The following is a 14,628-nucleotide window of genomic DNA, read 5'->3' on the forward strand; positions in this document are numbered from 1 at the left end:
CCAGTCTTCATTCACCTTCTTGGATGTGTTTCTTCCTTCCATTTTTATGGTAATCATTTGCCATGACTGAGCAGGGTCTCTAGATGTGGAGACCTAGAAATCATCACCCAAACATACACTGCTCATTTTGATATTATCCCTCACCTCACTGTCTCCCAACATATTTTCAATTACACCCCCAAATAGTCTGTTCCATCTTGAGGCAGATTCTCTTTTGCTTCTGGGATAACATCAGAATTGTTCCCACCCATCTCATAGAAAATGGAAACTTTCCAATAAAGTAAAGGATTAATGGCCCAACTGCTTTTTGAAAAGTATCCTTGTAGGGGAGCTTTTATCAGACATGTCATCCTAGCTAAAATGGATTAGCTTTTCATGCTGGCAGTCAGCATGGTCAGAATTTCTTCTAAATTCTGTCATCCTAGCTATATTAAATTATGTGTCTGAGCTGAAGGAGTCAAAATCATCCACTTGGCAGCAACTGCCATCTGTCATCTCCTTTAGTGCAGTATTTGCTTCTTATAGAGTGTCGTTAATGTTTCCCCTGCCGTGTTAAGAATATAATGCCATTTTGTGACCTAATTTGGTTCTGCTGTACTTAAAGAGAACAGTCTGTCACAGTCCATGGTAGAGTATTATTATACCTATTGAGGGAAAATAAAAGTCTTTCTGTAGCAGGTGTCGTATCTTCTGTAAGTATAAAAATCACCTCTTACGGCTGGTTATCCCTATTTCATTTTTTTCTTCTAAGTCTGCAACTGTGTTGCAGGAGATGACTGAGTCAGGAGATAAATTTGGTTAAGTTCCTAGACCTTACGTCTCCAAGGCTGCAAAATCTGCACAGGTTGGATGCCAAAAAGCAATCTATATTTTAAATTTCAGAAATAACATTTTCAGACCCTTCCCAAGGTCCCTCCCCCTCTCTATGTGCAGAGATTGGCAAAGTTATGAATATCTCTGTATAGGAACTTTTGGAAACAGACAATAGATCACATTAGAACCTGGTATGAGAAACGTTAAGTGGAACACGCTTTTCGGGAGTATATTCTGCAGAGTTTGAACTACATTGCTCTGCTTGCTAATGGATGCCTCTACACTATCTGCACAAAGAATTCCAAGACCCGGCTCCAGGTAATTGTGACCGTGCGAGATTGTAGTCTTATGCTGCCTTACACATACTTACAGATGGCCATTTGACAGCAGAAGCAGCTATTTATCAATCATGAGGGTTGTTCAAGATGCATAGTCCACCTGTACACTCACTCCTCTCGCTCCCCTACATCATGGTTCTTACTTTGTCCTACAAATACTGGTATTTCATATTTTAAAAAGAAAAAAAGAAGGCCTAGAGCATGATCCAAGCAGTGTGAGCTGTTCCAGTGTAGAATTCTACTTTAGTCAACTAAATATAATCTGCAAGAAACATGGCAGTTTGTTTCATGTTATGGCAACTACTGGCAGTACTAGCTCTGCTGCAGCTGAGGACTCTTCAAACAATGTACTCTCTACTTTAATCACAGAAAGAGGCTAAGGATACTAAGCCAAAGAGAAAAAAGCATATGAGATAGAAACTTTTTGGTAGGACATAATCAGTTCTATACAAACTTGAATGGACTATTTCTCTAGTGCGCATCCCTATTTTAAATCCCAATTTGTCAGAGGACTTTGCATTACCAGTTCTTTACTTCAGCTAAAGATAGATGAGCAGCGGTAACTGGTTCAGGATTGATGAATGCTCTTAACCTTTCTAAAAACACTAACTGTGAATGCTTCTGAACAGATGTGAATTTCAACAAGAAGACTGAGGACTTTAGTCAGGCTGGTGCACAAATTTGTCTAAGTTTCTCTCCTCTGAGACACCAAATAATATAGAAAGGAATGAAAGGACAAGTTGCACTGGTAACTGGGATGTGATTAGAATAGTCTAATTGAGTCTTTTAGATTCTGAAAAAATAGAGATAAAAAAAATGAACATTTCACTACTGTATTATAAATTAATTTCATATATCTATTCTATGACAGTTCCATCAGCTAAATTTTGCTTAGCTTTTCAAGTCATTAAGATACCAGAGAGACAAAAAGCAATAATTATTATTAAACCCCTGAGGTCAAGGATATCAGTTTAATTTCCTGAATATGTTCATAAAAATCCTATTGTCGTAGAAGTTTGAAGTCATGATATGACATATCGATAGACAAGGGGTCATGGTTTTAAACTAAGAGAAGATAGATTCAGACTAGATATAAAAAAGAAATTTTTTATGATGAGGGTGGTGAAACACGGGCACAGGTTGCCCATAGAGGTGGTAGATGCCCCATCCCTGGAAACATTCAAGGCCAGGTTGGATGGGGCTCTGAGCAACCTGATCTGGTTAAAGGTGTCCCTGTTCCCTGCAGGGGGGTTGGACTAGACGACCTCTAGAGGTCCCTTCCAACCCAAAGCATTCTATGATTCTATGATATCTTTACTGAGATACCCTCCCCACAAAAAGAAAATGAAACAAATCCAGTTGTGCTGAAAGGTAACTGTGTATGATGATGTGGTCAGTCAGTAGCTCCCTGTCAGCTGGTGGTTCTAATTGTGTCCTCCCTGATACCAGAAGCTTAATTCTTTCTGTTTTTCTCTACCTCAGAGTCTCACGTATTCTTTGCAGTCTGTGTTTTACAATTGTCTACTTAGTCTTTAAAAAGCGTGTGTGTGATATTAATGTGTCATGAATGGAATCTTTGACTCAGCGTCCCGTAAGATACTGTTCTTCAGTGCACATCAGGAACAGAGTTTAGCACTCTGTAACTTCTAATGAAAACAAAAGTAGTCCCATCCCTAGTTTTAGGCAGTTCGATATCAATATAGATCTTGATAGGTATAATAGGGCTGAGAAAACCAGTAATGTTGAGTCACTAAAGAAATATTCCTAATATTAATAAATTATTATTTATCAATAGTCAGAAATTCATAGTTAAATAGTCAATAACTTATTCAAACTGATGAGTCTTCTTTTTGCATGTTCTTTTTATAAGTCACTGGAAAGATGGAATGATTTTTTTACTTTTCTCCCCTGTTACTGATTCTCTACTTCTTATATAATAGCATTATTATTATTAAATATATTCAGAAGGAAACAACTTCCTGAAAAATATTACTAATTTTGATGAAATGCCCTTTGCCTTCGAAGGCAAACACATGATATTGTTGTATTGGTTTGGTTTACATTCTTTCAGCAAGGTAAGCCTTCATTATGACATGTATTTAAAAAGGCATATTTATCTTACACTGGACATAATTTTTGTATTGCCATTTCTTCATATTCCCTTGTTATATCATCTTCTGTTGTCTTTCTAACCAAAGAGACAGATACTGCTGTCCTATGAATTGTCAGTGGACAATATTAATGATCCTTTACGAAGACAGAGGTTAATGAGTGCAGCCACTGTTATTACAGACAATTTGCGTAAGTCATTCTTTAGTGTTTTTTCTATGGTGATTGTGTAACTTGACCTAAGAGATCAAAATGTCACAAACAGCATTATTTTAAAAGTCATTAGGGGAAATTATGCTGCAATCAAAGGTAAATTTCAGTAAAATAAATATTCTAGTATCTCACATAACTGCAGCTGTAACTTGCAATTACCAAGGGTAAATGATGCCTGACCAACTTGATTGCCCTGTACAATAAAATGGCTGGGGTTTGTGGATGAGGGGAGAGCAGTGTTTTCATTTACCTTGACTTCAGCAAGGCTTTCAACACTGTCTGAATGGGCTGAATGGTGTTTTTTCATCCAGATTAGGCTGTTAGGGTCTGCATGGGTGGACAATCAGCTGGACAAAAAAATGGTTGGATGTTTGGGCTTCAAGTGTCTGGTGAACAGGTTGTATTCTACCTGGAGGCAGGTAAGAAGTGGAGTACCACAGGGTATATCCTGGGACACATCTTGTCCTAAGTGACCTGGAGGAGACAACAGAGGGCTTGCTCTTAAATTTTACAGATGGCACCAAACTTGGTGGGAACCACTTGATGTGTTGGAGGTAGGGGCTGCCATCTAAAGGGACACAGGCTGGGGGAATGGGCCAACAGGAACCTTATGAAAATTTGATGAGAACAAATGTAAGCTTCTGCCTCTCTGCAAGAACTTTTTGCAGCAATACAGGCTGGGAGCTGGCTGGCTGGGAAGCAGCTCTGGAAAGGCCCTGTGGGTCCTTGTGAGCAGCGAGCTGAGCATGAGCCAGCAACATGCCCTTGCAGCAGCAATGGCTAACAGTATCCTGGACTATATTAAAAGGATCATAGCCAAGAGAAAAGTGATTATCACCCTTTATTAAGCACTTGCTAGACTACATACTATGCTCACTTTGTCCCCCAGTCCAATAAATACATTGAGTTAAGTAGAGGGCCACCAACTCAGGGGCTGGAGCACTTACCCAGTGCTGAGCTGGATTAGCCTGGAGAGAAGGTTTTGAGGTAAAGTTAAATCAGCCTTCCAGTGTGTAGGAAATCATTATCAAGAAGATGAATCCAGGCTCTTCACAGTGGTGCACAGTGGGAAGATGAGACAACAGACATAAACTGAAAGAAGAGAGCTTTGAACTGTGTGTAAGGAGAAGCTTTCACCATGGTGACAGTCAGACAGAGGAACAGGTTATGCAGTCTCTGACCTTGTGGCTGACCCTGCTTTGAGAAGGGGATTGCACTAGAGATCTCCTGTGGTCCCTTCCAGCTTGACATACCTTATAACCCTATCCTCAACTATGGACACCAACATATGGGGGACACCCTTCTTCATTTTATCCTGGACTTTTTTTCAACTCATGCTGCATCTGTGACTGTACAGACGCAGCTCACAGGAAACAAGTTGCCAGTTTTCCCAGAGACAGTTATTTCTCAGTGCAGATCCCTTATCATCCTTCGGTAGTATAATGAACATATGAAGAGCTGGGTAATATCACCTGTTTCTGCAATTGTGAGATTTGTTGATGGCGACCTTTAAATAGCTTGTGATTAGTTTGTGTAGAATGAGTGAAACATTTTTTTTCAGTGATGCCATTCTGCTCACAAGAGATTGATTTTTCCATCTTTTCTATGACTGACTGTCTTGTTCTTCATACTACACAATTCCACACAAGTTTATTTGTATGTCACTTTCCCTCTGTCGTTTAGAACTGCAAGAGTCAAAACTGAAATGCCCTTCACTATGCAAACGTTTTGCTCGAAAGTATCTGATTTGGAATTGTTGTCCATTCTGGAGAGCAGTCAAAGAGAAGGTGAAATTAGTAATTTTGGATCCATTTGTTGATCTCTTAATCATGGTTTGCATTATCGTGAATACCTTATTGATGGCTCTGGAGTACCCTAACATGCCATCCAATTACCAACAAATGATTTTTATAAGTGACAAGGTAAGTTAAGTCTGTGTTAGAGGGAATATGGAGTTATAACCCCATATTTATACTGGGACAGTCCCATAAGGAGACATACTTTTTCAATGACTTCTTGCTGGATTTCTTTTTCCTCATTCCAGGTCTTCACCCTGATTTTTACAGCAGAAATGATCTTGAAAATCATTGCTCTAGATCCTTACAACTATTTTCAGCAAAAATGGAATATTTTTGATAGTATAGTTGTTATGATTGGCCTAATAAGCTTTAAAGAAAATCTGTCATCTTTCAGGCTGGTAATTATTTCTTTATTCTTTTTTAAAATTACATGTGTTGTATAGATTTGTAAAAGACTGCAGTGAAATACCCTCAAATTATTTTACTGATGAATCTGTTAAATCAGTTCTCTGTTGGTGCAAAGTAAGACAACATGAATTTTTAGTTGGAGTGAATACTAAATGGATATTAAAGAATGAGTTCAATATGGGTTTTATACTGTGTATATTGGATACTACAAATCCTCTGGCACAGTGCACACCCCCTTGGAGATTTGGCCTGGCAGAGAGCTTGCTGGTTAGGTCTGTACAGTGGCACTGCTCAACTACATTTCAGTTCAACAACATCTTCAGTTAGGAAAAGATATTACCTGAGTGTTTTCATGAGCTTAAAGATAGCAAGGATTCCTTCACAGCTTTTCATTCTGAATTGAGATTTGTAAAATAATGTAGCATTCCTCAAGGCTTAGACTTGTCCCTGACGTCTCCTCAAGGCTTTCCACCATCTTAGGGAAAAGGAGGAGTAGCTCTGAGATGTCTATGTATAATGTTACTTTTTTGCTTACATCCTTACTGTGTTTTTAGAATGCTAAATTTACTAATTAATTCTAACATTCTTCATAGCTTTTCAGAGTCATCACACCTAGAAATTCAGTTGAACTCTGTTTTATCCTGTGTATCATGACTGAGAGATTTTAATAGCCCTGAATGCTAATTTGACTAAAAATGTCGGTTTTATTCATAAGGATACATAGAATAGATCCCATCTGGCTTTTCGGATCCTATTTTAAGTCTGTTGGGCGAGAGGTAGAAAAAATTCTTTTTTCAATTTCTGTCTGACTACATTTGATTTAGTTCAAAATGCAGTCATTTCATAAACCTTGTCCAAGTACCTATAAGCCACTTGGTTATTATTGCTATTACTGTTATTAATACTAATAGACTTACATGTGCTTGTATCTAACTTAACACAAAGAATCTGAAAGCTTCCTTTGGCAGTTCTCTGTTCTCAGTAACTTTATCTGAGTTTAAGCACAGCGCTTTTGGATCTGAATAATTAAAAACCTTTCTTTGGGGGGAAAAATTATGATGGTGTTACTGAAGTAAAGACAGCATGATAAATTCAGCATCCTTTTTCTTCTGTGTGCACTATCTATGCAGCATCCACCACTCACGTTGTTCTCTTGTGTTTTACTTACAGCTCAGGATCTTCAAATTGGCAAAGTCCTGGCCAGCCTTAAATACTCTTATGAAAATAATTCTAAACTCAGTTGGTGCTCTGGGTAACCTCACTCTGGTTTTGGTTATCACTGTATTTATTTTTGCTGTAGTAGGAAAGCAGGTTTTGGGCAATTATTATGAGAAGAATTTCTATAAAATAAGCACCAGTGAGGATTTACGCTGGCATATGAAGGATTTTTGTCATTCATTCCTTATTATTTTCCGAATATTATGTGGAGAATGGATTGAAACCATGTGGGAATGTATGGAAGTGGCTGGAAAAGAGCTATGTCTTCCCATTTTCTTGCTAGTCCTGGTGATAGGAAACCTGGTGGTGAGTTTCAAACTATTTTTCAGTCCCTACCAAATGCACCCTTTTTTCCATCCCTACTGGCATCTTTTTTCCAAGGCAAACTTTATAATTTGAAGAGTATTCACACTATTCTCTTTTCTGAATGTTACTTAATGTATGTTTTTCTTCTCTTTTTTTTTCCTTTTCCCGTCTTTCTCATGCAAGGGATAGCTGCTAAGCAAAATACATAAAATTATTCCTTCTACCCAGACTGTAGAAGTGCAGTGCTTTTGATAATTCGGTGTCTGATTTCTTCATCATTTTTGTTGCTAGCATCAAATAACCAAACTGTTCAGAGTTTTTAACACCTACCAACTTATCCTTATATTATCAAAAGTTTGCAGTGCCCAGACTTTCTGGTTTGTGGGGCATATACTAGATCTAATGTATATATACTGGAAGATGAAATCTTTTTCATCTGCTTGGTTTGTTGGTGTATACCAGATCTTTTTTTGATGGTGGTGTTATTAAAATTTATCTTTGCCTGCTGTTTTTTAACATAACTACCTCCTTGTGCACTATGAACATCACAGCATGTGAAAATATGTTTGTAGTACCCAAACCCTCACTTCCTTCCTTTTTCTCCCGCTTTTCCTTCTGGAAGGAGCCATATCATATTATATTAATATTGCAGTATAATGGTAAATAATTTCATTGCAGTGGTTGATGAAAGTGTGTTTGAGATTTATTTCTCTAAGGAGAGTTTTCTGAAATGTCTTTTCTGTTAGCAGTCTCCAACTTTCTTTAAATATTTTAAGGTGCTCAACCTGTTCATTGCCTTGCTGCTGAGTTCCTTCAGTACTGACTCCTCAAAGGGACAAGAGGAACCTGAACACATGACTAAATGTCAGATTGCCATTGCACGGATTCATAAGGGCCTGCAGTCTGTGAAAGACAGAATTTTGGATCATTGTGGCAAAATAATGAAACGAAGCGTCAAAACAACAGCCAAAAAGAAGACTTCAGTGAAAATTTCTGCCAAAGACATGGAAAAAAATAACTATGCTATGACAGATGTCAGAAAGGACATAGACAACAATGGCTTTGATATTTGCTATTACAATAGTGAAGAAAGTTCCTCAATAACAAGGAAATATGAAGAAATTTTAACCAGTCATAGTACCTGTGTTCCCATTGCAGTAGCAGAGATCTACACCGATGAAGGTGATGATGAGCACAGTGTATGCAGAGAAATAGAATGCAGAAAAAAGGTAGGGAATATTAATATTTAAAAAATTATTGTAACTTGCATCTGTAAATAAAATCTTGAAGACTCAACAGTAAACATTATCCCTTCTGTAATTTCTGCCATTTTACTATCATTGTTCTTCTAGTAGCTTCAAAATGCAAGAGCTACCAAATAGTCTTAGTTGTTCAGCAAGATGTTGAATATCCTCTTTTTCATCATTCTCCTCACTGGTAGCCATAATTCTGCTTCTGTCTTTTTGTTTCCATTTATTGCTGTCAATTGCTAAATGAAGTTTGATCAAGATAGGTCAGGTTGGACAGGGCTCTGAGCAACCTGACCTAGTTAAAGGTGTCCCTGCTCACTGCAGGGGGGTTGGACTAGATGACCTCTAAAGGTCCCTTCCAACCCCAAACATTCTATGATTCTTTCTTTTTGTCTCCTTTGCCTTACAGATGGCACCTGGAATTTTTGGGAGGCAGGCGTCTTGTGTTGCTTATATGTTGCTTCTCAGTTGAATGGAATCTAAAGGGAATGCAAATAAAAGCTTCACCTTAAAAAAATAATTTCTTAATGTTTTTTTAACCCTCTATTCACCTCTATGATACTTTGAGCTACCCTTTATATCTCTTGATTTTTTTGTTGGGTAAGATTAAGCTCAAGTCTTTCTGCATGTGAGTGAGGCATTTATACTGCCATGATAGTCAATAATGGTGCAGTTAATTTGCCTATACATAGGCATTTAGGGATATTTGAGATATTTCACGTGTCTGTCACATCCACATGGGTCTGACAAATAAGACACAGGAGCTATAGGAACTCTTTTTGGCATCTGGAGGCCAGGGGTACGTAGAAACACCTCAGATGACTCTAGGTATCAGCCACAGTTAGATTACTCCATTTAGATATCTGAATCTGAAGATTCCACATGCCTCTCACCTCACAGATGTCCAGTGCCATTTGAGGTGCTGGATTATCTTATATGGCTTCTAAATGCCTGTCAGTTCCTGTAGATCCTATGCTGTATTTAACTATGCCATGTGCATATCCTAGTCCACTCACCTCACAGATGTCCAGTGCCATTTGAAGTGCTGGATTATCTTATATGGCTTCTAAATGCACCTCCAAAAAGGTGTCTGTCAGTTCCTGTAGATCCTGTGCTGTATTTAACTATGCCATGTGCATATCCTAGGTACCCCTAGGGATCTTAAAAGACACTAAACGGTTTAGGGCAAGCAACTTTTTCACTTCATGCTTTCTCCCATTTTGCTTTCTTGATTTTTTTTCCTTAATTTTGTTTCCTTTTCTTCTCTCTAATGATCTGTTATACTTTTAATAAAATGGAATTTTACCAGATTACTTTCCTTTGGAGAGGGTGATGTGTCTTAATGAAATCCTGTTTGAGACAGCATCGTTACTTTTATTATGTGATGTGATTGCTGAGAAAGAATATGAATGCTGGTTTGAGTATGATGGTCTATCTGCATGAATGCACTTCAGAATCATTGGGTCATCCTCTGAGATTCTTATTCCTCTATAAATGTTTTTGCCTGTGGAAGGTAAGGGTGATACCTTTCAGCCCGTTGATAGTACTGCAGCTGCGTATCACACATCCAGTAGTAGTTTCAGCTCAGCTCAGTGCACAAGGACCTCAAGTTAATTTCTTTCAGAAGCCTGCCTTATTCACAGGCAGTTGTAATAAGAAGCAGCACACTCCAATATACCTTCCCTGCAATCTTTTGTCAGAAGGTGAATGAAAAAACAATTAACCCTTCTCAGACCTGTACTAAAGGACGTATCGGTCGAAGCTGGCGTATACAACAGCAGAATGAGCTCAGGTGGAACAACAGGCTTTGATGACTACACTGTACCTAAATTAGCTTGTTAAAGATTGTATTTTATAAATGGCAGTTGTGTTATGATTGTGATATCATCATATTTTAAATCTATCAGAACAGGTATTTGGGCTCAAAGTGGTTACCTAGTATTATGCCATGGCAGAAATGTCAAAAGCAGGTGCTATTTTTGGATGGATTATCATATCGTCAGTGTCTAGGTGGACTGGTAGAATCCTTTTTCTCTGTTTTTGGTCATCAGTGGAATATCTTTGGACAAGTTGTTAAAGAAGCAGAAATCGCTCATCACCTTAGAATCACCTGTGGCTATTTGAAATATGTTGTCCATAAACATTTGATGACAGAAATTCTTTCCCTGCTGCAGTGGAATCTGGTATTGCTTGGAATTTGTAGTGGCAAAAGGACTGAGAGCTGACTGGGATTGCAAAGGTAGCGACTAAGCCAGTTCATAAGAACTGAGTGAATGGGATGCAGGAATCCATCAGTGGGCCAAATGTAGATCTGGAGGAATGACACACTTCCACAGTATAACTACAGGACCACAGTATTTGAAATCGAGGAAGAAACCATTCTTTTTCATGCTGTTTAGGGATTTAATTTAATTGTCTGTAAAAAGACAAACATGCTAGATTTTATGGATGCTTTAGATTCTGTTAAAGAATTTTGACTTTTAAGAATGACTGTCAGGAAGAAAAATGCGGAAAATCAACTGTTTTGCATTATGTCATGCAGGGAGACAGATTAAGACATAGAGAGCAGTGCCGAAGTTCAAGCAGCTTCAGTCAGATTTCTGGGACTTCTGAAACTGTAAGTGGTTTTTCAGAGACACACCAAAAGAAAGAGAAAAAAGAGGTAATTATAACTTTTATCATCTTATGGAATATGCTAGAGGTGAAAATTGTCACAGTGGTTCTCTCATTCAGCAATGACGGGACAAGCTGGGGTTTTCCGAAGAGTAGCAAGTATAATCCCTGCGAAGATGGTACATCTCTCTAGAGGCAGTAATAGCTTAAAGCATGGAGGTTTGACTCTCATCAACATCTGTGGCTAACAGTGTAACTTAATATATTATTTTGTACAAAATAAGTAAACAGGAATTAATCAAGAAACACACTTTAAACATATCTGATATATACTATTCATTTTTATAGATCATTCTGTTTGCTGTCATCATCAGATGCAAAAATTTGTTCTCTACAAATGGTTCTTAAAACAACCATATTTATTCTGGTATAGAAACCTAGCTTATTCTAATACAGTACAGTTCCAGATCAAAAAAGGTGAAGAATCATGGCTTGCCTTCAATGACCTAGAAAATTAAATGGGAGTTCAGCAACTTTCTGGATTAATACCTCAAAAAGTCAAACCACTTTAGCATTTGCTGGTTCTAGATAAAGTTGCCAGAAGTTTTGTTTGATATATGTTATTTAATTATATATATATAAAATTAATAGTAAAAATATTAATATGCCCATGAATTTAAATAGTTGCATTTTTGTCTATGTTGAAGATTCCCTAGGACCTTAAGTTAGTGTGCAGCAGCATGGCTGTCAACAGAGGCAATTCTCCCTTCTTCTGCCTTCTCATTCTCATCCCTCATGCCTTCCCTTTTCATGTCATACAGGGCATTTACATTTTATGGCTGATAGATTGCTTTATTACTTTTTCTTTACACTTGTTTTCCTTATTGTCTTTAGTTTTATAAGTGTGTAGGTTACCTACCAATAACTACTGGTTTTTGAGATGCATAGAGCATACATACTTACCTTTCCTGCTAGGCCTTCCCATCTTCAGGCCTTTTGAGACATGGTTTGTATCTCTGAAAATGAAAAGAGAATTGCAGTAGCATGAAGAAATCAGAGTTTTCTCTAAAGTAAAGTTGTAGCATAATATAATCTCTTCTAAACATTTTCCTTCCTGCAAGTCCAATGTAGATGACTAGAAGAAACCAAGAAAGTTATTAAGTTAAAGCCGTGGAAACAACGAGTAGGGATTGGCCTTTTCTGTCCCATTATTTGTAATTTGATTTTGGTAGTTCAGCAACATTAAGATAATTTATATGCTGCAGATTTTTTGGGGGGTTTGTGTATGGTAAGTTTCATTTATTTTAAATCTGGTAACCTTATTAATGAAAAGCAAATAAACTCTTCTTTGCCCTTCTCCTGTGCAGAAATCTGATGCTGGTAGCTATTCTGAAGCCAGCACTGTGGATCCAGTTATTCTCGTGGAGATGTTTTCCCAGCCTAAAAAGTCACACCTACCGAGGGACTGTTTTGCTGAAAGTAAGGATCTTCTATGTATTGTGATGACACCAAATGAGCCAGTATTCAAAGATATCTGGAACATTTCCAAACTGGCAGAAACTGTTTGCCCGAGATGCTTGTTTATACACATAAAAACTCAGATAAATACATCTGAAGCCAGCACAGAACTGGAGCAGGGTTGGGATGCCTGAGTACAGGCATTTACTACCATATGAGATGCCTGAGAGTATGCAAGATAACTGCATGAAGCTGCCAGAACTGTCACAGGAGCTGTAGAATATCTGAAGAGCCCTAAAATGGTTCTAAACACCTGTGTTTAGGCAGCAAAATGCCATCTTTGGAGTGTGATTCAGTCTTATATTGAGGCACCAGACTGTAGTTATCTGTACAGGAGCAAAGGCACTCAAAGCACTTCTGAAGGGGCAGTTAGGATATGTATGTCGGTACCTGGTATTTTAAATGGCACTCCAGCTGAATTTGTCTGAGCTCCCAGTACAGTGGATGAATATCTGCTCGATGCAGCTAATGGAATTTGGAGGACTGTACAGCTCATCCCAGTGTGGACATCTACCTTTGATTGCCTGAATGGCTCCTTAGACTCCATTGGGTCTCATGGTTCAATCCTACTGCCTTTCCAAATTAATGGAGAAGTGTGTTTCTGGTGCAAAACAGTCAACAGAGAATCTAGTTGTAACATCTCTGCAGTGCAATCAGGTGAAATAATCAGTACAAATAATAATTTACTAAACCACTAGTAAGGTAGTATCTCTTTTCAAAACAAAAAGAATAAATGCAGAAAATTAAGTAAGCATGTTTTTTAGATAGAAATAATGGCTTTTTTTGTGCCCACAAGCCCTTCTGCAGAAGGGAAGAGTTGCTATATTGAGAGACTATCTTAACCTACAGTTTTGTCTTTTCTTTAGCTTTAGATTGTTTCAGCCACAGCATCACCACATAAGTAACAGAGGACATTCTTTCTATAGTCTGTAGAACCTCATTTTAAGATGCCTTACGTTTTTTAGATTCCATGTCTCCACATTTTCCATGGAACCAATATGCTCTTCTTTCTCTTTTCAGGCTGTGTTGAATGTTTCCCATGTTGTGCAGTGGATGTCACTAAGTTTCCAGGCAGAATGTGGTGGAACTTGAGAAAAACCTGCTACAGAATTGTTAAACATAGCTGGTTTGAAAATTTTATAATTTTTATGATAATATTGAGCAGCGCAGCACTGGTAAATATAATTTAATTTCTCAGATTTTGACTTGGTGGTTTTCAGTAAAGGAAAAGCATCATATTATTATATTTAATTTCTTTCTTCTACTCTCACATTCCTTTCCCCAGGGAGAGACGAGTATAATAAACATATCCCTTTAGAAGTTATAAGGCTCTCCCCCACTTGGATAAAATACTTAAATAATGGAATCATAGTCGTCTTTGTAATTCTTCATGGAACATAGTTCTTCAGACACTTCTGTGCTTAGTTAGGAGGCTAAACCAGGATCTGAAATTACTTAGGAAAGCTTAAAAAAATAAAAGTACTTCTAGATTTGTAAAGCAGACTAACTGCTCAGTAAAAATTTAGATTTAAAACCATCCAAACATTAAGATGATCAGAATCTAGAAGATGGCTGTAAGCTGGTAGGTGACTTAATGTTTCATTGCTACTCTGATTATATCCATTTCTACTGAAGAATAAGGAAAGTTTGTTTTGAAAACATATTCCCTAAGTCTGCTGAAAGTAATTTGTTAAATAAAACATTATATAGTGCAGAAGGAACATAACCAAATAGCGTGAAAGTGATCTATATGGTAGATGTCAGAATTTTCCAAGTAAAATCTCTTCTGTGTGGATTAAGTTTAGATTGTCCACTAAACCATAGATTTGAGCTGTCTGCTTTAAAATTTCCGTGGCAAAATCTCCAAGGGAAATCCCTGGGATTCCCATGAGGGCTCCTCTGTACTCATGTGGAACCAAACTGAACTCGATGCTGGTGAGGCCGCACCTTGAATCCTGTGTTCAGTTTTGGGCCCCTCATAGAATCATAGAATCATAGAATCGCTTTGGTTGGAAAAGACCTTTAAGATCATCGAGTCCAACC

At 37.8% G+C, this 14,628-nt stretch overlaps 1 protein-coding gene across 1 annotated transcript in view; it reads left to right on the top strand.

The window, feature by feature from the left end:
- Nucleotides 1-14,628, top strand: part of LOC104130992 (sodium channel protein type 5 subunit alpha-like) — a 47,158-nt gene that overhangs the window by 17,758 nt on the left and 14,772 nt on the right. Inside the window, exons 11-17 of the mRNA XM_035899626.1 lie at nucleotides 3,350-3,452; nucleotides 5,157-5,395; nucleotides 5,518-5,670; nucleotides 6,851-7,204; nucleotides 7,981-8,433; nucleotides 12,435-12,546; nucleotides 13,606-13,760. Coding sequence (XP_035755519.1) covers nucleotides 3,350-3,452; nucleotides 5,157-5,395; nucleotides 5,518-5,670; nucleotides 6,851-7,204; nucleotides 7,981-8,433; nucleotides 12,435-12,546; nucleotides 13,606-13,760 — 1,569 coding nt within the window. The remainder of the gene's footprint in view (nucleotides 1-3,349; nucleotides 3,453-5,156; nucleotides 5,396-5,517; nucleotides 5,671-6,850; nucleotides 7,205-7,980; nucleotides 8,434-12,434; nucleotides 12,547-13,605; nucleotides 13,761-14,628) is intronic.

This window comes from Egretta garzetta, unplaced genomic scaffold, assembly GCF_000687185.1.
Source record: "Egretta garzetta isolate BGI_Z169 unplaced genomic scaffold, ASM68718v1 scaffold117, whole genome shotgun sequence".
NCBI classification, from domain to species: Eukaryota; Metazoa; Chordata; class Aves; order Pelecaniformes; family Ardeidae; genus Egretta; species Egretta garzetta.